A 26,216-nucleotide genomic window follows, 5' to 3' on the forward strand; every position below is an offset into this window, starting at 1 on the left:
AACTGTATATATTTTAGCATATCTTAAACCAACAAAATATTATAGCGACCCTTGCATAATCTTTACGCAACCTTGGGTAGAAAAAGTTTAATTAAAATATTAAATATTTTATTTGAAAAAAAAGTATCACTTCTAGGACAATGTAATTTAATAAGGAATAATTAGATTTTAGGAATAATATGATTTTGTATTACTGACTACTCAATACAGTAGATTATGGAGAGAAATGTGTGTTTATGTTTCACAAAAGTATTGTTTACGAATGAACAGCAAGTGCAGTGGAACTCCGCCTTACATGCTTTTACTTTGAAATCAACCCGGAAGTGTCACCATCTCCACTTCCTCTGTTGTTTTCCCCCTTCGCATTCACACAGCTCCTCAGAGCGAAAGTGAGACGCAGAACTTAAACTACGACTTTTCTTCTTCCGCGTGACGACTTTCGTGGTTGTTTTTCGTCGACTGGGAGTTTGTGGTTTGTCGTTCCACGATGGTGAAAGTGTCTTTTAACTCGGCCTTTTCACAAAAAGATGTGAAAAAGGACGCGGAAACGCTGATAGCCGAGGAGGACAAAGTAAGTGGAAAATTGCCAACCTTGTTAGTGTTGTTGTTGAGGTTAGTTCGACACTCGGATGTCTTCCGGTTGGGCTAAATGCTCATTATAACATTTGCTTGTTTATTATTGCGACTTCTCTGACTTCAAAGTAAACATTAGTTGTACTTTAATGTAACTTTAATGGCTTTAATGCTGTTTCTAGCAAGCAGAAGTTAGGATTTACTGTTAGTAAATAAAGCAAATCTCCTTTTGGCATGTTCTCACCGCAAACAGAACTATGTGGACATTTGTCACATTGTGCCAGAGAATGTCATTCAAGCGGAGTGCTTTCTATTTGCTTTTCCGGGATTTGAACAGTGCAAGAATATGTACTTAAAACAAGAGAACTCGCTTATCACAGCGTCCCTTGGACTGTCTGACAGATGTTGATATCAGCGGTTGTTGGCATAGCTGAAACCGGAACTAGCAAGTTCCTGAGGGGGAATGGCGAAGAAATGTGTTTTTAACCGATGGCGGTTTGTTGACAGGGCTTTCCTCCTTTTGTGTCTGTCGCAATCCTTCCCAGATACGCTATACGTACGTTCTGCACATGCGCGAGATCTCTGTCACTGCAGCCATTTGCAAATTTTTACGACCGTCACGTGCTGTGATGTTTATTGTTATTTTCTTAATGATGAACATAAAAGTCAACATATTAAGTGAACATATAAGTGAAAAACGTAGTAATAGTCACTCACAGTTTTATGTGAATACAATAATATGAGGAAAAATGAGGTTTGGTGTTGAAATATTAAAGAAAAATACAAAATGAAACCAAAAAAATTAATAAGGTTGTAATTTTTGGAAAATGAAGTTGGGGGAAAAGCTACGATATGGAAGTAAAATCTAAATATTATGGGAATATAGTCATAATATTACAAAAAAAATCCAAAGAACATTGAAGATTTTTCAGATGGTGATTAATCATGTTTAATTAATTTACAAAAAAACTGTGATTAATCTGATTAAAACATTTAATAATTTGACAGCCTCAGTACAGGTAGTTATTATAATGAAATCTTGCTATGTAATTGTACTGAGCATCCGGATACTTCCATATTTCACTGTAACTTCCATTTCTTCTTCTATGGTTATCATCATATTTTTCCTTTCCGCTACTATCAGCAACAATCCAAGTTTTATTTGACTTTGTTTAGACCCGTTACCCCCCCACCCCCGAGCGTTTTGTTTTATCATTACAGTCTGCAGTCCATGTCACCCATAATGATTTCCTTCTGGTATCTGGTGTTCTCCCAAGCACGGCACATTGTGTTCTCGTGCGGGGCCGTCACTCTTGGAATAGAGCGAGCACATCTGCCGCACAGGCAACACGGCGAATATGATTCATCGCCGTTCGTGCTGAATGTGATGCAAGACAACAAAAAAATAGTTGAGAAATAATCGGCTTGCAGAAGAAGATCAAACTGTCGATGTGCTAACAGGAGCTACGCAAGAAGAACATGTTTCTACTACATTGACTTGATGTCTTGAACGTGACCTTGGCCACTAGTCTGAGCATGTCTTATTTTATTTTAGACAGTTGTTGAGCTGGCTGAATATTTAGCACAGCTCCACACTCGGTTCAGCTTCCCGCCGCCTGTGTCAGGATGCATGTTGCTTCCTGTTTTCCTCCACTGACTTTCCTTATCTCCAGTGCCAAAATCGGGCGGAGAGCCGCTACAATGTAGTAAACATTGTAGCGCATGACAGACAGAAATCGTCATTTTGGGGCAAGTCCAGTTCCTTTCAAGGCTTTGCACGTTTTTCCCCCCGGGATCGTGGTGTGTCGTTGTGCGCACCTTGTAGATAGCTCGCCATCTGCTCTGCTGTTATCAGTCAGTGCTCGTTGAAAGACTCTTAACGAGCTAAGACTTTAACCGCACGAGTGCAGCGTCTGCACTTCAGCTCACAGCTGAGCTTTGTTGCTTCGCTGGCATGTGGTCATCATAACATCCATTCCCTCCGCCCGGAGTGAAAAGCATGAGGTTGGATTTTGATGATTGTTCTCATTCGGGGCGGGGAACACCCTGGTCCAGCCAATCACAGAACACGTACACTGGGACCTTGGTTAACATCTTTAATTGGTGCCAGAAGGCCTGGCTCCAACTGAAACAGATATTCCCTTAAGAAATAATTTCAATCCAATTATTCTGCCGACCACATTACTGCAAGAAATCATTCATTCAATGAGTCCAATTACAGTATTTTAAATATTAGGCTACTAGTAGTTCTTTTAGTAGTGGCTCAGTTCCTACATACTTCAAAATGGCCATTATTCAACCAATTCTAAAGAAGCCCAAGTCAGTAATGAACTACGCACTCACAATTATTTTAATAACCGATTAATCAGATATGAATCAGATATTTTCATTTCCACCTCTTTATTCGGAAATAGAAGGTTTGAACTGACAGAGCAAATAAGTGCACAAACATCAGGTTGCAGCTTGAATATTCTATTCAAATAATGTAATACAGTAAACCTCGGATATATCGGATTCAATTGTTCCCACTGGTTTTGTCCGATATAAGCGAAATCCGTTATATGCTTATACCGGAAAATGTCCATTTTACGCATATATCGGATTTATATCCGGTATATGCGTAAATGGGATTTTATCCGTTATAAAAAGGCACTTCCTTGACTATGTTTCCAATGTACCTGGACGTGCAGGTAACGCTGCAAACGCTGCAAATGACGTCGTATAGCGGCCTGTCACGATTCGGCGAATCGGAGCGCCACGATGCGGCCATCCGATATATGCGAGGGAAACTTAATGGAAATGCATTGGAACGGGACTGGAGATTTTTTCCGAAATAGGCGAAATCCGTTATAAAAAATCCGATATATGCAATGAATTTTTATTGGAAATGCATTACAGAAAAATTGGTTCTTTTTTTATCTGTCCGTTGTGAGCGAATTTCCGATATATCCGAGGTTTACTGTATATCCATTATAATGGATAATAAGTAATAATAAGTGGATAATGGAAAAACAGTAGCGGTTCAATGAATAACTTGTGGAAAGAAGTGGTTATGTATGAGACATTGCGGTCTGGTTTTGGGAAGAGTCGCAGCACAGAAACTGTACTTCTTAGGGTAATGAATGAGCTTTTAATTGCTGCTGATACTGGGGAATTAGCTACAGTATGCTAATCCTTCTGGATTTAACTGGTTAATCATTCCATGCCGCTGCATCGCCATGAGCGCTGGGTTGGGGTATCGGTTTTAAATCAAATGTTGTATTCTCATCTGCAGGAGAGATATTTTAATGTTAAAAGCACATCAAAATGTCTTGTGGTGTACCGCAGGGATCTGTCCTGGGGCCACTTCCTTAAGTACAGTTTTTATATTTCAGCAAGTTGAAGTATTTGTGATTTTAGAAATAAGGAGTTAGTATGTTCTCTGTAGGCGGCATTATGAGTTATCCTTACTGGCCTTTTTTGCAGTACATTTACCGAGTGAAGATTGCTTTTTTTTTGCGCCAACAAATGGCAATATTGTTTGTGCATTTTTTTATGTTAACCAAAAAATACGCTAACTTAGGTTCCACTGTATATAGCATCTTTCCACACCCAGAGTGTTTTATACAGAGCTCCATTATTCATGCAGTGATGGTGGTCATGCACATCTGTAACCACAGCTGCCATAGGGGATACTAACAGAAACCTCGATACAGCTGTGTATGGGACTCTGGAGGATGGGAGGATTGGGGGGGGGCTGAAGTGTCCTGCCCAATGACATAATATAATAATAATAATACATTTTATATGTATAGCACTTTTCAGAGTACTCAAAGACGCTTTATAGTAGAGAAAAAAATCAAGTTGAGTAAACAATGCATTAAAATACAATATCCATACATTCATTCAGAGCTAAAACAAGGCTAAAAGCGGGCGGGGCGGGGCGGGGCGGGGCGCAGCAGTCAGGTATAAAAAGTTAGACATTAAAAACTGATTTAAACAGGTGGGTTTTGAGTTGTTTTATGAAGGTGGGAAGGTCGGGGCAAGCACAGAGTAAATGGGCCAAAGACTTCCAGAGGGTGGGGGCAGCGATGGATAAGGCTCCGTCTCCCCATAAGAGCAGAGACCGGGATGGAAGAAGCAGGTTTCAAACCACCACCCCTCCAGTCACCACCGCTGCCCCAATGAAGACGAAGTCAGCCACTGTCCGAAACTCATCCGAGGCACGTGGACGCCTCTAAAGAGATTACACTCTAATCGCCAAGAGAGACTTAGCCGGGGAGCTTAAACTTGACCCCCCCCCCGCTGGGCACCGGGCCTTATAACTCGAGCCGGGTTCAGATGAAACAAGCGGGAGGACAAGGGCGTCTTGCAAGCGACCATGAAGATGGCCGGTTGACATCACTCGATGGCGATAACTTTATCTTGGCATTAAAGAATAATGGCGGTGTCTCTCTAGCGCCCTCATGAAAACTGAACCTGGTTACGTTGTGGTTTCTATGGCGATGGGAACACAATCTTGTTGGACCAGTTTGCCGAGGACGATTGTGTCCCAATTAGTGATTGAGCGATAATCGGCCAGGTCGATAATGGGCCAGGTCGATATTCGCCCGTTCTGACTGAAGTAAGGATGAGAGGCGTGTTTATTGTTGCTACCAGCTGTTCTTAACCGTCAACAGACATTCCCAACACACACACAACTCGGGATGTCCCAATCTGATCTTCTGGATCAACAACAAGACCTTTGTTTATACACACACACACACACACACTTGGCGGGTGTGGCGGCCCGGGTCGAGACCCGACTTGTTGAACTGCTGTTCTGCCAGTTTGTGTTGTCGCTGCATGCTTGGTAGCTCCGTTGCTCCCCCGCACGTTCCCGCCCACGCGAGAACAGCGGCATGTATCGATCCGTACCGATTTGGCGATGAGAGCAGCGCCATGTATCGATCCGTACCGATTTGGCGATGAGACCAGCGCCATGTATCGATCCGTACCGATTTGGCGATGAGAGCAGCGCCATGTATCGATCCGTACCGATTTGGCGATGAGAGCAGCGCCATGTATCGATCCGTAACCGATTTGGCGATGAGAGCAGCGCCATGTATCGATCCGTAACCGATTTGGCGATGAGAGCAGCGCCATGTATCGATCCGTACCGATTTGGCGATGAGAGCAGCGCCATGTATCGATCCGTAACCGATTTGGCGATGAGAGCAGCGCCATGTATCGATCCGTAACCGATTTGGCGATGAGACCAGCGCCATGTATCGATCCGTAACCGATTTGGCGATGAGAGCAGCGCCATGTATCGATCCGTACCGATTTGGCGATGAGACCAGCGCCATGTATCGATCCGTACCGATTTGGCGATGAGACCAGCGCCATGTATCGATCCGTAACCGATTTGGCGATGAGACCAGCGCCATGTATCGATCCGTACCGATTTGGCGATGAGACCAGCGCCATGTATCGATCCGTAACCGATTTGGCGATGAGACCAGCGCCATGTATCGATCCGTACCGATTTGGCGATGAGACCAGCGCCATGTATCGATCCGTAACCGATTTGGCGATGAGACCAGCGCCATGTATCGATCCGTACCGATTTGGCGATGAGACCAGCGCCATGTATCGATCCGTACCGATTTGGCGATGAGACCAGCGCCATGTATCGATCCGTAACCGATTTGGCGATGAGACCAGCGCCATGTATCGATCCGTAACCGATTTGGCGATGAGACCAGCGCCATGTATCGATCCGTACCGATTTGGCGATGAGACCAGCGCCATGTATCGATCCGTACCGATTTGGCGATGAGACCAGCGCCATGTATCGATCCGTAACCGATTTGGCGATGAGACCAGCGCCATGTATCGATCCGTACCGATTTGGCGATGAGACCAGCGCCATGTATCGATCCGTACCGATTTGGCGATGAGACCAGCGCCATGTATCGATCCGTAACCGATTTGGCGATGAGACCAGCGCCATGTATCGATCCGTACCGATTTGGCGATGAGACCAGCGCCATGTATTGATCCGTACCGATTTGGCGATGAGACCAGCGCCATGTATCGATCCGTACCGATTTGGCGATGAGAGCAGCGCCATGTATCGATCCGTAACCGATTTGGCGATGAGACCAGCGCCATGTATCGATCCGTAACCGATTTGGCGATGAGACCAGCGCCATGTATCGATCCGTAACCGATTTGGCGATGAGACCAGCGCCATGTATCGATCCGTAACCGATGAGTTTGATTTTGACGTTTTCAATTCTTTCAGGACGCCGAGGCCGCCCTGCCGGTGCGTCACCAGTCCCGGACCTGGTGCTGGTGCATGTGTCTGGGCGTGGCCCTCATGCTGTCAGGGATGGTGGTGGGCGGGGCCTACCTCTACCGCTACTACATCCTGGAGGTCAGCGTCTCGCCGTGGCGGACACGGCACAGTGAGTGCGCGGGCGGGTTCGGGGTGGACTCTCACACTGTGCTTCCTCTTGTGCAGGACGACGAGGTGTTTGTGTGCGAGGTCAACTACCTCGAGGAGGACCTCACCATCACCGAGTTTGACCAGGTCAGTCCTAACGAGTCCGTAGAAGACTCACAGAAGGGTGGAGGGTCATAGTGATGGAGCCAAGGAGAAGCCATCCAGCTGACGTGGGTGGATGTGGGCCAAGGTTTTAGTTCCAGTGTGAGTCTTTCTGGCCACAGGTGGAGGTGGCGCTTCCGATCCCACTCCGGCAGCTGGAGGAGAGAATCCGGGTGCTGGAGCAGGAACAGGTGGAGCTCATCAACGTGCCGGTGCCCGAGTTTGAGGACGGAGACCCCGCAGACATTGTCCACGACTTCCAGCGGGTAATTCTGAAGGAACAACGCTATCATTTTCCACTCGTATCCCAGATGACTTTTTTTTGTGTGTGTCGCACCTTCAGAGACTGACCGCCTACCTGGACCTGAGCCTGAACAAGTGCTACGTCATCTCGCTCAACACCTCCATCGTCATGCCCCCGCGGGACTTGCTGGAGCTGTTGGCCAACATCAAGGTATCAGACTACATCAAAGTGTCTTTGCCTTCGCTGTTTAGCAAAAGCGCACCAGAGCGACATTACAAAATCATCACAGCATATCATAGCAGTCTCCAGCTAAAAATGAAATATGCCCCCCAACGGCTATAAACATGTCAATGTCATCAGTCCATGTTCTTCTCGTGGAAGTCCAATATTTGGGTAGTGAATTAGGAACAGGAAGTAATGGCTTACCTGTCCTCCTCATTGACACTCACCTTTGTACTCTGGCTTCCATTTAGCAGCAGGACAGACGCAAGTGGCGAAGGTAGTAGTAGTAGTAGTAGTAGTAGATCTAATGCCATTAATGATACGGGAAATGTGGAATACTGTTCGGTTGAGAAATGTGGGAATTTCAGTGGGAATTAGAGATGAATATCTTTTTTTTGCAAACCCGATACAAATACCGATAACTTTGCGCTGCTCAAAAAACGATATGAAACTGATAGTTTATTTGATTTAAGTGTAGTTTGTGCACACCAGGAGGTAACAAGGGCCTAATCCAATATCATGACATTACTACTACCACATGGCTACTATCAGGAGAACCGGAGTACGGAGCAGGAGGAGGCGGTTTGCGTGGCCCAGCAAAGTGCACTGTATTCAGGCCCACGCTCCGAGCAGCCCATGTGATGCCACGGAGCTCTCTGGCAAACCTTTTCCACTTTTCAAACACCAAAGCACCACCAGCATCTCCTTTTTTTGTTTCCGTGCTCGATAAGGTGTTCTCCTCATCCCCTCAATGTTTGTTTAGAAGTGAGCTCAGGTAAGTTCTGACAGGCCATCAAAAAAAAGCGCTTGATTTGCTCTCCCCGCACAGTACAGGTAATCTCGCCTCATTCTCCTCCCCCCCAACCAGGCCGGTACCTACCTCCCGCAGTCCTACCTGGTGCAGGAGGAGATGGTGGTGACGGAGCGCCTGGAGCACGTGGAGCAGATGGGCCAATTCATCCACAGCCTGTGTCGCGGCAAGGAAACCTTCAAGCTGCACCGCCGGGACAGGATTCTGGGTAGGCAAACGGGAAAATGAAGTCAACTTTGACTGGAAACCCGACTCTGTCCGTCTGTCCGCTCCCGCAGGTATGCAGAAGCGGGAGGTTCTCAACTGCCGCAAGATTCGCCACTTTGAGAACAAGTTTGTGGTGGAGACTCAGATCTGTGAGCTTTAAGACGCCTCGCGGCCGCTCTCGGCTTCGATGCTGTGCGGAGAGATTGTGGTTTTGTTATTTCCTATCTTCACATGTTTTTTTTTTTTTTTTTTTGTGAAGCGTACGATAAAACCCACCGTGGCATTGTTTGGGGAGCTTTGCTGTCATTTCATGCAGCTTAGCAAATTGTAATACAGGTCATTTATTTCAGTGTATCGTCAAGACAGGGTGACGTCCTTTTTTACTTTCCTGCTGTAGCATTAACACTATTAACACTGTTTGTTTTTCTTTTGCTTTTTTCTGATTACTATTCTTAATTAACTGGACTTGTTTTTCTCTTTCCTTTTTTAAAAATATTAAAATACGTTAGGTGGGGGACAAGATTTCTAAAGTTGCACATGTAATCATGTTTATTTCCAGTGTATTTTGAAAAAATTGACGAGTCTTGTACTAATTTGTATGTATATGTGTGTGTGAGCGTGTGTGTAGCATGTGTGGATAATCTTTGGAGAGATGAACAGTCCAATTACAAATATACAAAAACATTGTGTGTCTCTTCATCTTTTTTCCATTGAACTCAGAAATGAATGTAAACAAACATAAAACAGCCACTCCCAGGCCACTTTAGATGCTTACCGTGTGTGTTCGCACACCAGCATAAATGGAAAGCCCTCCATGATTAAGGTGCTAATTTGAAGGGGATCATGGGAAATCCACGCCAGGTGGAACGTTACCACATAAATAGAAACACGTAGAAAGCTCACATCCGGACACAACCGCCGCCGACATCTTGTGTAGCACAACTTGGCAGCGGTGTATATGCATATATAAGTAGTTTACAGCCGCACAGTAGGGCATTTTAATGCCTTGTCGCGTCCAGAATTTCAGAAACCATCAGTAAAATCGTCGAAAAGTCGCAAACGATCAAGGTTGTGCTACACAAGATGGCGGACTCGCGGCGACAAAAAAGTACGGCTCGTGAGTTTTCAACGTAATGTAGTTCTGTGAGCGTTCCCTTGAAAGAGCCTGTAAAGGAACTGATATACAAACAGCTACGCTTTTTCTATTAACGATCAATTCATTTTGTAATCACAAGCGATTAATAAATAAAGTGTCTTCATTTCCGTATCCCACACATAAATGCGGACACATTTAAAAGTACACTCAGGTGGCCGTCGCTTTCATTTTGAAATACGTCAGAAGTGTCTTAACAAGCATCGCGAGCTACGTGACAACTACATTTCCCACCATGCCGGAGTTGTACGTCATTTCCGGTGTGTGCACACGGAATAGTTTCTTGCAAGTGTTGAATAAATTGCTGGCGATTAAATCCAGCGAGTGACTATACTTGAGACCTGAGGATACATTGTTTTAACAGGTAACGCACCACTGTATTACAGTAAATGGCTAAAAAAACGGTGTATTTTTTCTTTAGAGCGATAACTTGTACTGTGCTAGCATGAAAGCTAGCTTCGCGTGGATTTGTCGCCATGGAAACGGACTTTTTTCAGCCTCGCTGACTTTGACTGTGTAAAGAAATGTATGTTTTACTTAATTACTTCACCCACTAATGCATAAAAATCTTATTTATGACATAGTACATTCTCAACTTTAAACGTAATACATTTCAACTTCACATTTTATACAATTGTATTGAGTATTTTAACGCTATATATGTATTATATTGAACATGACATTGGAGCTTATTTCGCAAAATACTACATAGAGAAGGCGGAGTAATTCGTCACAATCTACAGGTACCATGCACTCTGCCCCCTAGTGGCTGAGATTTGACACTACCCGTAAGCATTGTGAAGCCTCTGTCTACAATCTGCCAAAATAATATTCAAAATTCACAAAACTTCCAGGTGTTATGAACGACTATGAAGTTGTGCGTCAGATCGGAGAGGGCGCCTTCGGGAAAGCCTTTTTGGTGCGACCTAAAGGCGTAGCAGACGCACAATGCGTAGTGAAGCAGATCAATCTCACCAAGGTAAACACACTCTGATGGAGCCAGGTCACACGTGTCCGACATCGACACCTTTGTGCTTGTAGATGTCCGGCAGGGAGAAGGACGCCGCCAAGAAGGAAGTGGCCCTCTTGTCCAGCATGGAGCACTCCAACATCGTGGCCTTCTTGCGCTCCTTCCAAGGTAGGAGGAGTGTATCACGAGTGTGTGCACATTTCAGTTAGCTTTCTGTCCCATTTTGTGTGAGGAGTTTTTGTGTGTTTTTGAGTAGAAAGCGGCAGCCTGTACATCGTCATGGAGTACTGCGATGGAGGAGACCTGATGATGAAGATCAGCACTCAGAGAGGAGTTTTCTTTGCTGAACAACAGGTAGTACTGAACATACACACTCAGCGGCCAGGAAGTCACCGCTTAGAGCCCCGTAGACATATATAACACCCCTATGGTCAACTTAACACTTGTACTACACCTTGTCATAGACATAATAAGAGAAAAAAAAACACATTTAATAATAAATACAGAAATAAATACTACGTGTACTCGTGTGTGTTGCTGTAAATGTGTTTCGTCGTTAGGAGGGGGCGGACAGGAAGTGATGTTGGTGGTAAGACCATGTTAGGGATTGTTGTGCCTGTTGTGAGATCATTCAAACCTGGAATAGCTTTTCTAGCAATCAAATCTGGTGATTGTGTGCCTCACTGAGCATTGAAGCAGCTCTGCTGACACCTGGTGGCCAGTGTACATTACTACATATCATCGCAATGTCTTTGAATGTGTCTTCTGAATGCCATTTATTTGTATTTTAGCCCATTTAGCCATTTTTTACGTTTTAAAATGTTAAATTTAGGCAGCAATTGCTTAAAATTATGCATATTTTTGAAGAGTTGACGTTATGCAGCTTTATAATGTTTTGAGAAATAAATGTCACGGTGTTGTTCAGGTCCTGGACTGGTTCGTTCAGATCTGCCTGGGCCTTAAACACATCCATGACAGGAAGATCCTGCACAGAGACATTAAAAGTCAGGTAGACTACAAAATCAATTTCATTGCAAATACGGACCCATGCAGTAATAAAGTAGTGTCAGTGTTTTATGTTATGAGTGTTATGGTCTCAGTTATGGAATACCGCCATCATGTGATGTGGCGTTCATGTCAGCTCGACTTGTTTATCTTTCAGAACATCTTCCTCACTGAGCGAGGGCAGAAAGTCAAGCTGGGCGACTTTGGCATTGCCAGGATTTTGAATAAGTAACTCGGTTTTTCTCTCACACACACACAATAACATGCCAACATGGTACAACATTGTGTGTGTAGCACCATGGAGCTGGCGAGAACTTGCGTCGGGACCCCACACTACCTCTCTCCTGAGATCTGTGAGAGTCGACCTTACAACAACAAAACGTATGTAAAATACGGTATTGCAGTATTACGTATTGTCATCAAACACTACTACTTTCCACTACTACTACATCAAGATGCAATGTTACAATGTCGTGTAGGGACATCTGGTCTCTGGGCTGCGTCCTCTATGAACTTTGCACTCTGAAGCATCCTGTAAGTCGCAACAACATACACACATACGCACACAAACTGCCGCCTCACTTATGTGTGTGTGTGTGTGTTTGTCCCTCCAGTTTGAAGGCAGCAGCCTGCGTCAGCTGGTCAGTAAGATCTGCAGGGGGCGCTACAACCCGGTGGCCGGCCGCTACTCCTACGACCTTCGCCTGCTGGTCACTCAGCTTTTCAAGGTCAGATTGTGTGCTCCACATCCGCTAGGATCTGCGTTTATGTCAGCCACTGTGGATGATGATGATGATGATGATGTTCATTCAGGTGAACCCTCGCGATCGTCCCTCGGTGACATCCGTCCTTCAGCGTCCTTTCCTGCAGAGACACGTGCACGCTCACATGGACGCTCAGGTTGAAGTACATTTGCATTTTATATTTACCTTAACTTTTGGTGTTTTTGGATGCAAAGTGACTGTGTGTGTGTTTGTGTGTGTGTGTTCGTAGGACGTCAGTTACAATAAAAAAGCACCAACAATTCAGGCCTGTAGACCAACACCAGGTAACACAACACAACACAACACAGCATACATGTCACTTTTGTAATGCACACAATATCACAATGTAACATGTCTGTAAAACACATAACTAACGTTTGTAATGCACACATTAGCAAACATGCAACACACATAGCAACATAGCAACTGACACGCAGTGATAACGGCGTTTAAAATAACTTTTTCCAGTAACGGGTCATCTAACTAATTACTTTTACTGTCAGCATAACGCCGTTGCCATTTTACGACAGGCCGTTACTGCACTTTACTGAATCAATCGGAGAGCTTGAGTGGGCGGGTGTTTAGAGCACATAAGCAATGAGGATTGGCTCAGGTTGTTAGTAAAATTGCGACTTCGGCCAATCAGAGAACTTTTAGTGGGCGGGTGTTTAGCGCACATAAGCAAATGAGGATTGCCTAAGCTTTAGTAAGATTGCTTTTTCGGCCAATCAGAGAACCTGGATGGGCGGGTTTTTAGAGCACATAAGCAACGAGGATTGGCTAAGGTTTAGTAAGATTGCGTTTTCAGCCAATCAGAGAACTCGGGTGGGCGGGTGTTTAGAGGGTTTGCCAAACGGAAGTACACACACTACTTAAACCTCGTTGATGTCAAAGGTAAAATGTACATTATGTCCCCGAAAAAAAACTTTGTCCACGTATTGAGTTACTAACTCAGTTAGTAACACAGTTCCTTTTTTTTTTTTTAGAAGTAACTAGTAATTCTAACTAATTACTTTTTGAAAGTAATGTGCCAACACTGGTGACAGTGCAGTAAGATATGTTGAATGTAGCTATAACATGTGAAGCACACACAATATCATGTACACATGTTTATACTACATGTGTCACACATGGAACCCTGAATCCATCAAGGCTCCGTTCGGCAAGATTGAAATCCCTGTTGTAGGCTCACACTAAGCTCGGTGCCGTGCGGCTCCGTCTCCATCAGCCATATACGCACATTTGTACCAAACCTGTAACGCTTTGTTGTGTAGACAGGAAGGAGTGCAGAGCAGCTGTGAAGAGACTTCCTGTCAAACCAGCATGGAGAGGCTGCGCCCCCAACCACGCAGTAATAACAACACACGTTTTCCATCAGACTCAACAAGCATGTGAGGCTATTTTCTTGATGTTGACTCTTCTTCTGATGTCTGCATGTAGCCCCTCCCCCTCAGAGCAGCCGGAGACGCCACATGTCATCAGAACCAAAAGTGGGTTGAAGATCAAACTGAGTTATGTTTTGGTCCCGTTTGGACTGAGTCTACTTGTACTGGTGTAGGCTTGGACAGTACCAGCAGTTCTTTGTCCAGCTGGACGCCCTCGAGGAGGCGGGCGCCTGTCCTCCGCATCCTCCTCCACGTGAGCCCTTTGAAGACCACCTGGTTCCTTCTGTTGAACCCTACCAGCTGTGAGTGAACTTATGAGGGGTCCTTCAAGTGGGCTGCAGTGCTTGGTGGACATGCGTGTCTTACGTCCTTCAGAGTGGCAGCAGCTCGTGAAGAGTACCTTCAGAGACGTCAGGAGGCCAACCAGTACAAGCTGAGAGCGGAGAAGCAGCTGGTGAGATCACCAAACCAAGTCGTCTTGGAATATTAATTCTTGAAAGGACTCTTTCATGGACGTCCTCAGGGTCTGCGTCCGTGCACGGCGGAGGGCTGCAGACCTGCTGGCGGTCCAGAAGATGAAACGCCACCGTGTGAACGCCAACATACAGTTCAGGACAGGAAGCAAGAGAGTCAGCAGGTGGGAGTCAAGTGGATTCCGCCTAGCAAACCAAGCGGGCTGAGATGTTTCCAAACGTGTGTTCAGGAGTATCTGAGGCAGCTTCATGCCATCAGACACCAGTATCATCAGGACATGAGACAGATGAGGCTGAGAGCCGAAGCTGAGGTAGAAGATCAACTACCAAGAGTTCCAAGAGTTCCTCCTCCTTGCGTTGTGATCTTTGTTTTCACAGAGCGTCGTCGATCAGCCACCACACCAACATGACACTTTTGTGATGGACAAAGAAGATGAAGCCCAAGCAGTGCAGGTAAGACGGGGGGGCCGTCGTCGATGCATCCCAGCATGCAGTTGTTCCCGACTGGCGTCTCTTTGGTCGGTCTGCAGGACATTGAAGCGGCTTTGAAGGAGATCAGGCAGGAGAACAGAAAGCGGAGGAAAGAGCTGGAGAAGAAACACAAGGACCAGGTGACTTGAAGGACATCTAGTTCTCCAACTTGTTCAGAACCAGAAGTGGTCGTAATCTTATCAGTTCCATGGCCGCTTTGATCATGTGACCCAGAAAGCAGTCATGTTTGAGATCCGTCTGGATGGAAAGGATGGGATGGAGGACACCACAGAGGAGCAGAAGTACCAAGAGGGAGTGGACCATCTCAACCAGGAAGTCTCCTTGAATTTGGCCAGGAGGGGCTGGAGCCAGAGACCTCCTGAGACGCTCCTGGAGGCGCTGGTCCACATGGACTCGCTCTCCAGCACGGTAGCGGAGGCCCACCAAGGTCCACGCATTGTTCCTGCAGCTCCAGCGGAAAAAAGTGACCTCATTGGCTGAATGAGTTTGTCTTCTCAGGTGAGGACGATGAGTCAGGTCGTCGGCAGTGGGTCCACCGCCCCCCCAAGACCCTAATGGACGCGCTAGCGCAAGCTGACTTGGCGAGCCCAGGTCCGAACGACACGTACGCAGGAAGCATGTTGTTAGCACGACCTTTGAACTCTCCGCACTCTCAGACTCGCACAGGAAGGAGAACGAAGACGATTCCGATGTGGAGATGGACGAAGAGCGCATGGAGCCCCGGTCGGACGACGACGACACGTACGTTGACTAAAAAGACGACTAACGATTCGCAATAAAGTGAGGGAGCTTATGTATTAGCTTCTAGCTTCTCTTTTGTTTGTTTTCCTGACAGGAACTTTGAGGAGTCTGAGGACGATCTCAGGGAGGCGGTGTCTGACTCCATGAGGAACCTGCTAATCATGGACGACGATGACGCCGAGGCAGGGGGCACAGAGACTCCCCACCAGAACCCAGAGGAAGAACCGCATGCGGAGAATGCTGATGTCGCCGTCGTGGTTGTTCCCTCTCAGCCTGAAGGAGACGATCCCGGAGACGATCCCGGAGACGATCCCGGAGACTCCTGCAGAGACGATGGCGCTTCCAACAGTCAGTAACAGACTCGGCTCGTTCTGAGTGTTTATTCTCATCCAGCGCTCAAACTTGAACTCGACTTAAATGAACATTTCTACTTTCCAGCCTTAAAGGGAAAGCACTATTAGATTTTTGCCTCCTCACTGCCGACCTTTAAACTCTTCCCATTCGCTGCGTCGCCTGTCAGATGTCTCAAATTTGTGTCTTCTGCACTTCTGACTAAAGAAGACTTGATCACAGCTAGCATTGATTGTTTTTTTAAACGTTACTGGGGTTTAAAAGAACAGATTGCATGTAATGGGACACATTTATTCTGCTTATGAAGTCCAAAAAAAAAAACATGTTTTTTTTACATAACCAAGCTACAGCAACATTGTTATTGTAGGAGCTAACACTCTCTGCGTAGTTACGGTTACACCGGGCCTATAAAAATTTTAAAAAACTGCATATCAAATAGACAAGGTTTGAATAACTTAGGGCGGCACGGTGGTCTAGGGGTTAGCGCGCAGACCTCACAGCTAGGAGACCAGGGTTCAATCCCACCCTCGGGCATCTCTGTGTGGAGTTTGCATGTTCTCCCCGTGCATGCGTGGGTTTTCTCCGGGTACTCCGGTTTCTTCCCACATTCCAAAAACATGCTAATTAATTGGTGACTCCAAATTGTCCATAGGTATGAATGTGAGTGTGAATGGTTGTTTGTCTATATGTGCCCTGTGATTGGCTGGCAACCAGTCTAGGGTGGACCCCGCCTTACGCCCGAATAGGGACCCTTGTGAGGAAAATGAATGAATGAATGAATAACTTAGTTACTTTCCACTGTGTTCCTGTTCAATGGACTTGTGGACTCCTATAGAGCAGCTTCACACAATAACCCGTGTAGAAAGCTTCCTAGATCTTCCAGAATCTGCACCTATTCCAGCTGTATTTTCCCTGGAGTCCCAAAACTGGTCTGTTTTAATTAATTCCACCCATGGCACGCCTCCGGGCACACCCACTCCGCTGTGATTGGTACCTGGGTATGCCCATATCAGGAACACAAACATTATGGGTCTGCTTTCATGGATGACTAAGGAAATTCAAAAATAGTCACTTTTGAGAGGCTGAAATCTGGATATTTACAGTACATTTCTCATGAAAATATTCATCAATTACCAAAATAGTAATGGTAATGGTAATGGTTTAATTCCCTTTGAACATGCATCAGATTCCAATTGAGTGCATCCCATAATCATAATCAGTTCACAGTTCCACATGTCCAAAAGGAGGAAAAGCTTATTAAATCCTACCCCTCCATCTGGTACTTTTACAATCACTAACTGTTACATTTGTTCACTTCCTGCTTTCCTAATATAATTTAAGTTTTTTTTTAAATAATATTTTTATTTTTATTGTCACGTACAAGGTGATATGAGCATCCAATGCCATAATGTGTACCATAGTAAGTGTCAATATAGTGATATATATATATATATAGCACGTCATGACTGGTTGTATTTAGCAAACATCAACTGTCCGTACATTTGGCGGCAGCTTTGTCGAGGAGCAGAGAGCCGAGCCGAGTGACTCCGAGACCCAGACTTTCTGGAAGCACAACACAGTAAAGAACTCTTTGAGGTCTTCCAGAACCTTTTGCAGCCTGGTGACGTCAGCCTGAGTCCTCACAAAGTCCCGGACCACATAAAGATTGCTGACCGTCTCCTGGCTCATGTGACTGGCGGTGCCTCCCCTACTCATCCCGGTTCCTGGAGTGTTCCTGATCTTGAAGCTTCCAGTGGTTCCAGTGCAGTACCTGCTGGGTGATCTCACGAACGTCGCTGTCCATCAACTCCCGTTCATTTTTCTCTGATTTCCTTGACAGCCAACCCGACGTCGTGGCTCTCCTGCTCCTGGTCAGCGTCCATCCCTCCCTCCTCCATGTTTGAACAGCCTCAACTTCAATGGAATGGAGTGTGGCTTCAGGAGGCTATCAAACATCATTGCTGACATCACTGTGTCACGTCAATTCACCTCTGTTACACGTCGGATTGACTCCAAAGGGGAAGATGTCACAGAAGTAGCGTGGGGATGTCATCAGTGAGCGTCATCGTGCCGAGGGGCGGTGCCAGACCACTGGTGAGACAAAAAACATGTTTTCTGTAATATTTGAATGAAGAAAATGTTCCCGTACAGGTGTGAAAGGTAATCGACGTTCCAGTTATTCCAAGTCACTTTGTCGTTCGGTCGATAAAGAATAGCGTAGACGGAGGCGCCATGTTTTTTGGCTAATGTCTTACCTGCATGCAATATGTCTTGGCGAGTCCTTACATCATTTTAGACATTAGCTAAGTCATCTCAGGCGCCGACTCGTCATTTTTGATATTTAGGAAGAAACGAAAAACATTTTGTTGCGGTGGATGCCGATGAATTGTGTATTCTTGCCGAGCATGTGACATAAAGGAGCGTAAAGCAGAAGGCCGAGGCGCCGCCATTGACTTGCAGCCAAGCGTGCATTACCTTATAAAGCCTTGTCGACGACGGCGTGTCACTTCCTTCCTGGTAGATGTGACTAGATGAGTCGTCGCCCAGCGCTGACATCAGACATCAGCGTGCAGCAGCGGACCTGCCGCCACACCAGCATCCACCGCCACCACGACGACGACGACACCCGCCTCCTCAGGTAAGAACACCATCGGGAGAATCAACAGGTGTTGCATGGCGGTGAAATTTGTCGCTTTTTTGCACGGTGTGAGGATCCGATTAAAAAAAAAAAAATTAAAATAAATAAGTTTGTAAACTTGATTAAACGTGACCTTCTAAAAAGTGTCGAATGAGTTGCAGCCTTCATCAGCAGGAAGTCAAAGCAGTGCAGCCTGCTGGAAAGGAAGTATGAGGTTGCGATGGCGCTCAGATGCTCGCCACTGTCCTCTGTGTGCAAGGGGCGTGTTGACGTGGCAGCCATCTTGAGCACACGCAGACAATTTACAGGGCAATATTTAACTCTTATTAAAAGAAACTAGTTGAGGAAGCGGTGGCCAAAGTGTCAACGCTCGTGTTTTTATTGGCCCACGGCTCGTTGTTCATACAGTAAACCTCGGATATATCGGAAATTCGCTCACAACGGACAGATAAAAAAAGAACCGATTTTTCTGTAATGCATTTCCAATAAAAATTCATTGCATATATCGGATTTTTTATAACGGATTTCGCCTATTTCGGACAAAATCTCCAGTCCCGTTCCAATGCATTTCCATGAAATTTCCCTCGCATATATCGGATGGCCGCATCGTGGCGCTCCGATTCGCCGAATCGTGACAGGCTATCGCTATACGACGTCATTTGCAGCGTTTGCAGCGTTGCCTGCGCGTCCAGGTACATTGGAAACATAGTCAAGGAAGTGCCTTTTTATAACGGATAAAATCCCATTTACGCATATACCGGATATAAATCCGATATATGCGTAAAACGGACATTTTCCGGTATACGCATATAACAGATTTCGCTTATATCGGACAAAACCAGTGGGAACAATTGAATCCGATATATCCGAGGTTTACTGTATATACAAATATTTGGAAAGCAGTAATTTTAAATAATATTAAGTAATATTTAAAAAATAATAATTTTTAATAATAATAATAGATTGTATTATATATTTTTTGGAGTGTAAATTTGCATGAAATATTTTTTTTTATGACAAATAAAAATGCCATTTTTGGACAAAGTTTTAATGTTGTGGAAAAAAGATGGGTCTCAATATTATGAAAAGAAAATTTGCAAAAATTATTTATTATTTAATTTATTTATTAAATTATTTATTTTATTATTTATTTATGAAGAAAGTATAAAATTTGGAGGAAAAAAAATAGAGCAAAGTTCATTCATTCATTTTCTGGAGCCTATCCCAGCTGTCTTCGGGCGTAAGGCGGGGTACACCCTGCACTGGTCGCCAGCCAATCACAGGGCACATATAGACAAACAACCATTCACACTCACATTCATACCTATGGACAATTTGGAGTCGCCGATTAACCTAGCATGTTTTTGGAATGTGGGAGGAAACCGGAGTACCCGGAGAAAACCCACGCATGCACGGGGAGAACATGCAAACTCCACACAGAGATGCCCGAGGGTGGGATTGAACCCTGGTCTCCTAGCTGTAAGGTCTGCGCGCTAACCACTCATCCACCGTGCCGCCCAGCAAAGTTCATACTATCGTAATTTGCGTTTTGACCCGTATCACACAGCAGAGGTAGATTATTCTTGAAAAATTGACATTTTGGATTCTCAGTAGAGCCGCTGACTGGAACTGATGTCCATTTTTCTAAACGCCCCTCGCCATCCATCCCCAAATTCCCAAATCAGGGGAACCCGCAGGATGGTCCCCAAGGAGAGAGCATATCATATCAACTGCGGTTTAGTCCTGTTGGAGAAGACGTTCATTACCACACGGATTGAGAGCCTTCAGGCACCTACAACATCTCTGCATACCCGTATGCCGTTTGACGCCCCTGCACAAACTTTTTTAATGTGAATTAACTTGAAATGCTGCTAGCAATCCTCACGTTCGGGATTGGACCGCCAAAATAAATGAAACCTGAATTCGTCAAACTTATTTGTTCATATGATGCACAGAGCAATGAACAAATTATTGTTCTGTGTCCTTCCTGCTTTCTGTGCAGGCGCTGTGATGTGTTCAGGCGCACTCATATTTGTGAGTGTTAAGCACTAATTTTATTGATGACAATTGGAAACCGTGATAGGATCATCAAACCAAAAGCAAAACTCATGCTGAAATGTTGGGGTGTGGCTTAAACGCGGTCATAAAATGATCTTAAGTGTCATGTGACCTCCTCTGTAGCCTTCATGACTCCGTCCCGAACGCACGAATTTGGATGTTTGACATTCGGTACTTAAGCCGTCAACACTAAAAGCGCTTCATTGTGCGAGAAGCGCCTCATTGCCAAACAGGAAGTCTTCGGCGTGAATCAGGAAGTTGACAGCAGTGAGAAGAAGCGTTTGCGTCACCCACTTCCTCTTCTGCAGGCTTTCATTTCACGTTTTTTGCACGTTCTCTCGTGTCGCATTCAGGATCCCGACATGTACGCCGCCCCGGCAAGCATCCCTCCAGAGGAGCTGGATGAACTGAAAGAGGCTTTCGCCAAGATAGGTGAGCGAGATCCATCACCGCTTGGCCGCCGTTTCAATGTCACGTTCTTTTCCGTGACCTCCGCACCCTTTCCCGGCAGACGTGGACAACAACGGCTTCATCAGCAAAGACGAACTCACCGAGCTCTTAAGGGCCGCCAACCTGGCTCTGCCGGGCTTCAGAGTCCGGGAGATTGTCCAGGATCTGACCAAGACCAGCGAGCAGCTCACCTTCCAGCAGTTCACGCAGGTCGGTTTCACACGTAAACAAACATGGCCGACAACGCGATGTGTACGGTTTGACTTCCTGCTCAGATCGTTCACGGCCTGAAGAGCACCGAGGTGGGCAAGACCTTCAGGAAGGCCATCAACAAGAAGGAGGGAATCTGCAACGTGGCCGGAACGTCCGAGCAGGCGGACACTCAGCACTCCTACTCGGGTCAGCGCACACGTCCTTGGAGACCAAAGTCCTGTAGTACTTTGGTCTTTGGGGAGATATCCTGAGATGATGGAACCTTCTTGTGTCCACAGAGGAGGAGAAAGTGGCCTTCGTCAACTGGATCAACAAAGCTCTGGAGAAGGATGTGGACTGCAAACACGTCCTGCCGGCCGATCCCTACAGCGACGATCTGTTCAAGGTGGTGGGAGACGGAATCGTTCTCTGGTACTCATGGAATTTTGCTGCAAACCCGATCCCAACTCCAGTCTAAACCTAAACCAGCGCTAAAGCGGTCTGGTTTCTTTTCATCCTGTCAGTAAGATGATCAACCTCTCTGTGGAGGACACCATCGACGAGAGGACCATCAACAAGAAGAAGCTCACCCCCTTCACCATCCAGGTGAGACCGCATGTCCTCACTTTGACCAGGAGACCCACCTTGAAGGTTTGTGTGATCTGGTCCAATAGGAGAACTTGAACCTGGCGCTGAACTCCGCGTCGGCCATCGGCTGCCACGTGGTCAACATCGGCGCCGAGGACCTGAGAGAAGGCAGGCAGCACTTAGTCCTGGGTCTGCTCTGGCAGATCATCAAGATCGGACTGTTTGCAGACATCGAGCTCGGCAGAAACGAAGGTGCGGCCATGTTGGATGGAGGATTAGCCAAACGACTTTGAGCGGCGTTGATTGCGTTCTTAGCGTCTTCGTGTTCATTTGTGAAGCTCTCATGGCTCTGCTGCGAGACGGCGAGAGTCTGGAGGGCCTGATGAAGCTCTCACCCGAGGAACTTCTGCTGCGTTGGGCCAACTACCACTTGGAGGACTCCGGTGCTCCAAAGATCAACAACTTCAGCTCCGACATCAAAGTAAGGAGGACAAACCGGGAATCCGGTAGTCCTGCCCCGCTGGTCTATAAACAAAACCGCACGTGTCCACCATCCCGTCTGAGAAGTTCCAGATTAGATATCTCGCTGGCCAATCACAGGCATTGTTACTCCACGTGTTCTCCTGCAGGATTCCAAAGCCTACTACAACCTGCTGAGTCAGGTGGCGCCCAAAGGGGACGAGGAGGGAATTCCTCCCATCAGTATTGACGTGTCGGGAATTAGGGTAAGACTCCAGACTCCTAAACCCAACTCCGGTCTTTGGGATTTGTAAACAAAAAAAGCAAGACTAGTCCTAAAACCTAGACCTGTTGGACCCGCTAGGAGAAAGACGAGCTGAAGCGCGCCGAGTGCATGCTGGAGCAGGCGGACAAGCTGGGATGTCGACAGTTCGTCATGCCGACCGACGTGGTTCAAGGAAACCCCAAACTCAACCTGGCCTTTGTGGCCAACCTCTTCAACAAGTACCCGGCGCTGAAGAAACCCGAGAACCAGGACATCGACTGGAGCGCCATCGAAGGTAAAAGACCGCTCGGGTGCGTTCCTGGAGGTGTTGAAACATCTGCTTGGTCCGCAGGCGAGACCAGGGAGGAACGCACGTTCAGGAACTGGATGAACTCTTTGGGGGTCAACCCTCGAGTCAACCACCTCTACACGTAAGTGTGATCTTCCCGAGGTTCTCCTGGGTTCCAAAGATTTTCATGAGCACCTCCTGCTGGGTGAGGGGTGAGGAGCTCAGGCATCCGGTTTGGGGGCTCAGAGGAGTCAGTTGAGGTGGCTCGGGCATCTAGTCCCTGGTGAAGTGTTCTGGGCATGCCCAGCCGGGAAAAGGCAGACCTAGGGCAGACCTAGGACATGCTGGAGGGATTATGTCTCACAGCTGGCCTGGGAACGCCTTGGTGTTCTCCCGGTGGAGCTGGAGGAGGTGTCCGGGGACCGGGAAGTCTGGGCTTCCCTACTAAGACTGCTGCCCCCGCGACCCGGACCCGGATAAGCGGAGGAAAATGGATGGATGGATGGACTTCCTGTTTTTGTTTTTAAAACGTTTTATGTTTGTGCGTGCTAGCGATATCGATGATGCCCTGGTCATCTTCCAGCTTTATGAGAAGATCAAGGTTCCAGTGGACTGGGACCGTGTCAACAAGCCCCCTTACCCAAAACTGGGCAGCAACATGAAGAAGGTAAGAACTCTTCAGGAACAGCGTGATCATTTGACTTCATAACGGAATCTCCGTGACGCAGTTGGAGAACTGCAACTACGCCGTGGAGCTGGGCAAGAAGGAGGCCAAGTTTTCTCTGGTGGGCATCGCCGGTCAGGACCTGCACGGCGGGAACCGAACCCTCACGCTTGCTCTGCTTTGGCAGCTCATGAGGAGGTAAGCGCCACGCTGGGCGGATGCGGGCGGGTACACGGATGAAGCCGTCTCGTCCTCCGCAGGTACACGCTGAACATCCTCGAAGATCTGGGCGACGGCCAGAAGGTGACGGATGACACCATCGTGACCTGGGTCAACGACACGCTGACACAACACGGAAAACCCTCCATCTCCAGTTTCAAGGTGAGAACATCACACGTCCGAGAACGAAGACCAGCCGTTCATTCAATCATCATGCATGAAGATCAGATGTTTGTCCTACGTAATGACGTTCTAACGCTCTGTGTAGGACGGCTCCATCAGCACCAGCATGCCGGTTCTAGATCTGATTGACGCCATCCAGCCCGGATCCATCCGATATGACCTGCTGAAGATGGAAGATCTCGCTGAAGAGGAGAAACTCAACAATGCCAAGTAAGCCCACGTGTGTTCAGATAGTGAAACCGGACAGAGAGATGATGGTGATGTCGTTGCCAGGTACGCCATCTCCATGGCGAGGAAGATCGGCGCCCGCGTGTACGCGCTGCCTGAGGACCTGGTGGAGGTGAAGCCAAAAATGGTGATGACGGTGTTTGCCTGCCTGATGGCACGCGGCATGAAGCGAGAGTGAAGACGCGAAGAAGGTGAAGACCTGAGACGTTGGTCCACGCCTAAGGTGCATCTCGCGTTCATACTCTGATGATGTCACACGAGCAACGCAGGAGATGATGCTCGCTCGCTTCACGGATGTCATCTCGCTCTTTTTTAGAACACGTTCCACAGGACCGGAGAAGGTCCGTGTCACTTCCTGGATGAAAGTAATAAAACATTGGCATTTTTGGACCTTGAGCATAGAAAATGTTTACATTCACATTTTTTACCTTTAGAGCCCTCTAGAAATGAAGTAACACCCCTATAGTTACGTGTACATTCATATATTTGCCAATATAAAAATGAAGCTAGGTTGTGGTTGGTTGGCTTGTACCTTGACACATCCAGAATACAGCCCACCTTCACAACACCTGATTTCAGATCAACATTTGCAACATTTTTTTTGCATTAGAGCCCTCTAGAAATGAAGCAACACCCCTATAGTGTCCTGTACATTCATATATTTGCTAATATAAAAATGAAGCTAGATTGTGGTTGGTTGGCTTGTACCTTGACACATCCAGAATACAGCCCACCTTCACAACACCTGATTTCAGATCAACATTTGCCACATTTTTTAAACATTGGAGCCCTCTAGAAAGGAAGTAACACCCCTATAGTTACCTGTATATTCAGATATTTGCTATAAAAATGAAGCAAAGTGGTTGTGGTTGGTTGGCTTGTACCTTGACACATCCAGAATACAGCCCACCTTCACAACACCTGATTTCAGATCAACATTTGCAACATTTTTTTTACATTAGAGCCCGCTTGAAATGAAGTAACACCCCTACAGTGTCCTGTACATTCATATATTTGCTAATATAAAAATGAAGCAAGGTTGTGGTTGGTTGGCTTGTACCTTGACACATCCAGAATACAGCCCACCTTCACAACACCTGATTTCAGATCAACATTTGCAACATTTTTTTTGCATTAGAGCCCTCTAGAAATGAAGCAACACCCCTATAGTGTCCTGTACATTCATATATTTGCTAATATAAAAATGAAGCTAGATTGTGGTTGGTTGGCTTGTACCTTGACACATCCAGAATACAGCCCACCTTCACAACACCTGATTTCAGATCAACATTTGCCACATTTTTTAAACATTGGAGCCCTCTAGAAAGGAAGTAACACCCCTATAGTTACCTGTATATTCAGATATTTGCTATAAAAATGAAGCAAAGTGGTTGTGGTTGGTTGGCTTGTACCTTGACACATCCAGAATACAGCCCACCTTCACAACACCTGATTTCAGATCAACATTTGCAACATTTTTTTTACATTAGAGCCCGCTTGAAATGAAGTAACACCCCTACAGTGTCCTGTACATTCATATATTTGCTAATATAAAAATGAAGCAAGGTTGTGGTTGGTTGGCTTGTACCTTGACACATCCAGAATACAGCCCACCTTCACAACACCTGATTTCAGATCAACATTTGCAACATTTTTTTTTTACATTAGAGCCCTCTAGAAATGAAGTAACACCCCTATAGTTACCTGTACATTCATATAATATTTGCTAATATAAAAATGAAGCAAGGCTGTGGTTGGTTAGCTTGTACCTTGACACATCTAGAATACAGCCCACCTTCTGATTTCAGATCAACATTCGCAATAAAGTGACTTTCGTCACTTGTGAGCGTTTGGATTTCTGCCAAATAGGAATCCTTAAATGTAATATTTTTGTAGTTGAGCATCAAAAAATTTTTATATTCAAATTTTTTTTACATTAGAGCCCTCTAGAAATGAAGTAACACCCCTATAGTTACCTGTACATTCATATATTTGCTAATATAAAAATGAAGCAAAGTTGT

At 46.1% G+C, this 26,216-nt stretch overlaps 3 protein-coding genes across 7 annotated transcripts; all 3 read left to right on the plus strand.

Annotated features, from left to right (window-relative positions):
• Positions 1 to 341: 341 nt before the first annotated feature.
• LOC131135821 (integral membrane protein 2B-like) lies at positions 342 to 9,312 on the plus strand. Of its 2 annotated transcripts, XM_058082132.1 has the most exons (7): positions 345 to 571; positions 6,842 to 6,973; positions 7,061 to 7,129; positions 7,267 to 7,410; positions 7,488 to 7,598; positions 8,479 to 8,629; positions 8,700 to 9,312. In XM_058082132.1, the coding sequence occupies exons 1-7, from the start codon at positions 488 to 490 to the stop codon at positions 8,786 to 8,788; spliced, it is 780 nt and encodes a 259-aa protein (XP_057938115.1). In that variant the 5' UTR covers positions 345 to 487; the 3' UTR covers positions 8,789 to 9,312. The 2 variants fall into 2 exon arrangements, with proteins under 2 accessions (XP_057938114.1, XP_057938115.1); XM_058082131.1 differs by having other exon boundaries at positions 342 to 571; positions 6,842 to 7,129.
• A 120-nt stretch (positions 9,313 to 9,432) lies between these two features.
• On the plus strand, positions 9,433 to 18,602 carry LOC131135819 (serine/threonine-protein kinase Nek5-like). 2 transcript variants are annotated; one of them, XM_058082127.1, is made up of 25 exons: positions 9,433 to 10,041; positions 10,636 to 10,760; positions 10,823 to 10,919; positions 11,008 to 11,105; positions 11,677 to 11,760; positions 11,914 to 11,984; positions 12,051 to 12,137; positions 12,236 to 12,290; positions 12,371 to 12,484; positions 12,570 to 12,662; positions 12,750 to 12,804; positions 13,795 to 13,871; positions 13,961 to 14,010; positions 14,079 to 14,207; positions 14,281 to 14,359; positions 14,429 to 14,542; positions 14,609 to 14,689; positions 14,757 to 14,831; positions 14,909 to 14,989; positions 15,084 to 15,297; positions 15,369 to 15,461; positions 15,527 to 15,611; positions 15,706 to 15,959; positions 17,803 to 18,056; positions 18,484 to 18,602. In XM_058082127.1, exons 1-24 carry the CDS (start codon positions 10,017 to 10,019, stop codon positions 17,925 to 17,927), a joined length of 2,361 nt encoding a protein of 786 aa, XP_057938110.1. In that variant the 5' UTR covers positions 9,433 to 10,016; the 3' UTR covers positions 17,928 to 18,056; positions 18,484 to 18,602. The 2 variants fall into 2 exon arrangements, with proteins under 2 accessions (XP_057938110.1, XP_057938109.1); XM_058082126.1 differs by having other exon boundaries at positions 9,433 to 10,145; positions 14,429 to 14,689.
• On the plus strand, positions 18,018 to 24,582 carry lcp1 (lymphocyte cytosolic protein 1 (L-plastin)). 3 transcript variants are annotated; one of them, XM_058082130.1, is made up of 18 exons: positions 18,018 to 18,056; positions 18,484 to 18,600; positions 21,012 to 21,090; positions 21,170 to 21,318; positions 21,384 to 21,507; positions 21,600 to 21,732; positions 21,825 to 21,906; positions 21,975 to 22,140; positions 22,227 to 22,369; positions 22,518 to 22,613; positions 22,712 to 22,907; positions 22,965 to 23,043; positions 23,454 to 23,568; positions 23,630 to 23,763; positions 23,826 to 23,946; positions 24,053 to 24,177; positions 24,241 to 24,418; positions 24,512 to 24,582. In XM_058082130.1, exons 3-17 carry the CDS (start codon positions 21,021 to 21,023, stop codon positions 24,371 to 24,373), a joined length of 1,866 nt encoding a protein of 621 aa, XP_057938113.1. In that variant the 5' UTR covers positions 18,018 to 18,056; positions 18,484 to 18,600; positions 21,012 to 21,020; the 3' UTR covers positions 24,374 to 24,418; positions 24,512 to 24,582. The 3 variants fall into 3 exon arrangements, with proteins under 3 accessions (XP_057938113.1, XP_057938111.1, XP_057938112.1); XM_058082128.1 differs by having other exon boundaries at positions 24,241 to 24,582; XM_058082129.1 differs by lacking the exon at positions 18,018 to 18,056 and adding an exon at positions 18,096 to 18,122 and having other exon boundaries at positions 24,241 to 24,582.
• Positions 24,583 to 26,216: the final 1,634 nt, after the last annotated feature.

This window comes from Doryrhamphus excisus, chromosome 9 (genome assembly GCF_030265055.1).
Source record: "Doryrhamphus excisus isolate RoL2022-K1 chromosome 9, RoL_Dexc_1.0, whole genome shotgun sequence".
Lineage (NCBI taxonomy): Eukaryota > Metazoa > Chordata > Actinopteri > Syngnathiformes > Syngnathidae > Doryrhamphus > Doryrhamphus excisus.

What these genes read in the sequence shown, in the direction of transcription:
- LOC131135821 (XM_058082131.1), top strand. Translation starts at nt 488, where the DNA reads ATGGTGAAAGTGTCTTTTAACTCGGCCTTTTCACAAAAAGATGTGAAA. An exon ending in TGATAGCCGAGGAGGACAAA is followed by an intron (nt 572 to 6,841) that starts GTAAGTGGAAAA and finishes CAATTCTTTCAG; the next exon opens with GACGCCGAGGCCGCCCTGCC. An exon ending in CCGCCGGGACAGGATTCTGG is followed by an intron (nt 8,630 to 8,699) that starts GTAGGCAAACGG and finishes CCGCTCCCGCAG; the next exon opens with GTATGCAGAAGCGGGAGGTT.
- LOC131135819 (XM_058082126.1), top strand. Translation starts at nt 10,641, where the DNA reads ATGAACGACTATGAAGTTGTGCGTCAGATCGGAGAGGGCGCCTTCGGG. An exon ending in AGCAGATCAATCTCACCAAG is followed by an intron (nt 10,761 to 10,822) that starts GTAAACACACTC and finishes TTGTGCTTGTAG; the next exon opens with ATGTCCGGCAGGGAGAAGGA. An exon ending in ACATGTCATCAGAACCAAAA is followed by an intron (nt 14,011 to 14,078) that starts GTGGGTTGAAGA and finishes GTACTGGTGTAG; the next exon opens with GCTTGGACAGTACCAGCAGT.
- lcp1 (XM_058082128.1), top strand. Translation starts at nt 21,021, where the DNA reads ATGTACGCCGCCCCGGCAAGCATCCCTCCAGAGGAGCTGGATGAACTG. An exon ending in CACTCAGCACTCCTACTCGG is followed by an intron (nt 21,508 to 21,599) that starts GTCAGCGCACAC and finishes TTGTGTCCACAG; the next exon opens with AGGAGGAGAAAGTGGCCTTC. An exon ending in CCTCCATCTCCAGTTTCAAG is followed by an intron (nt 23,947 to 24,052) that starts GTGAGAACATCA and finishes CGCTCTGTGTAG; the next exon opens with GACGGCTCCATCAGCACCAG.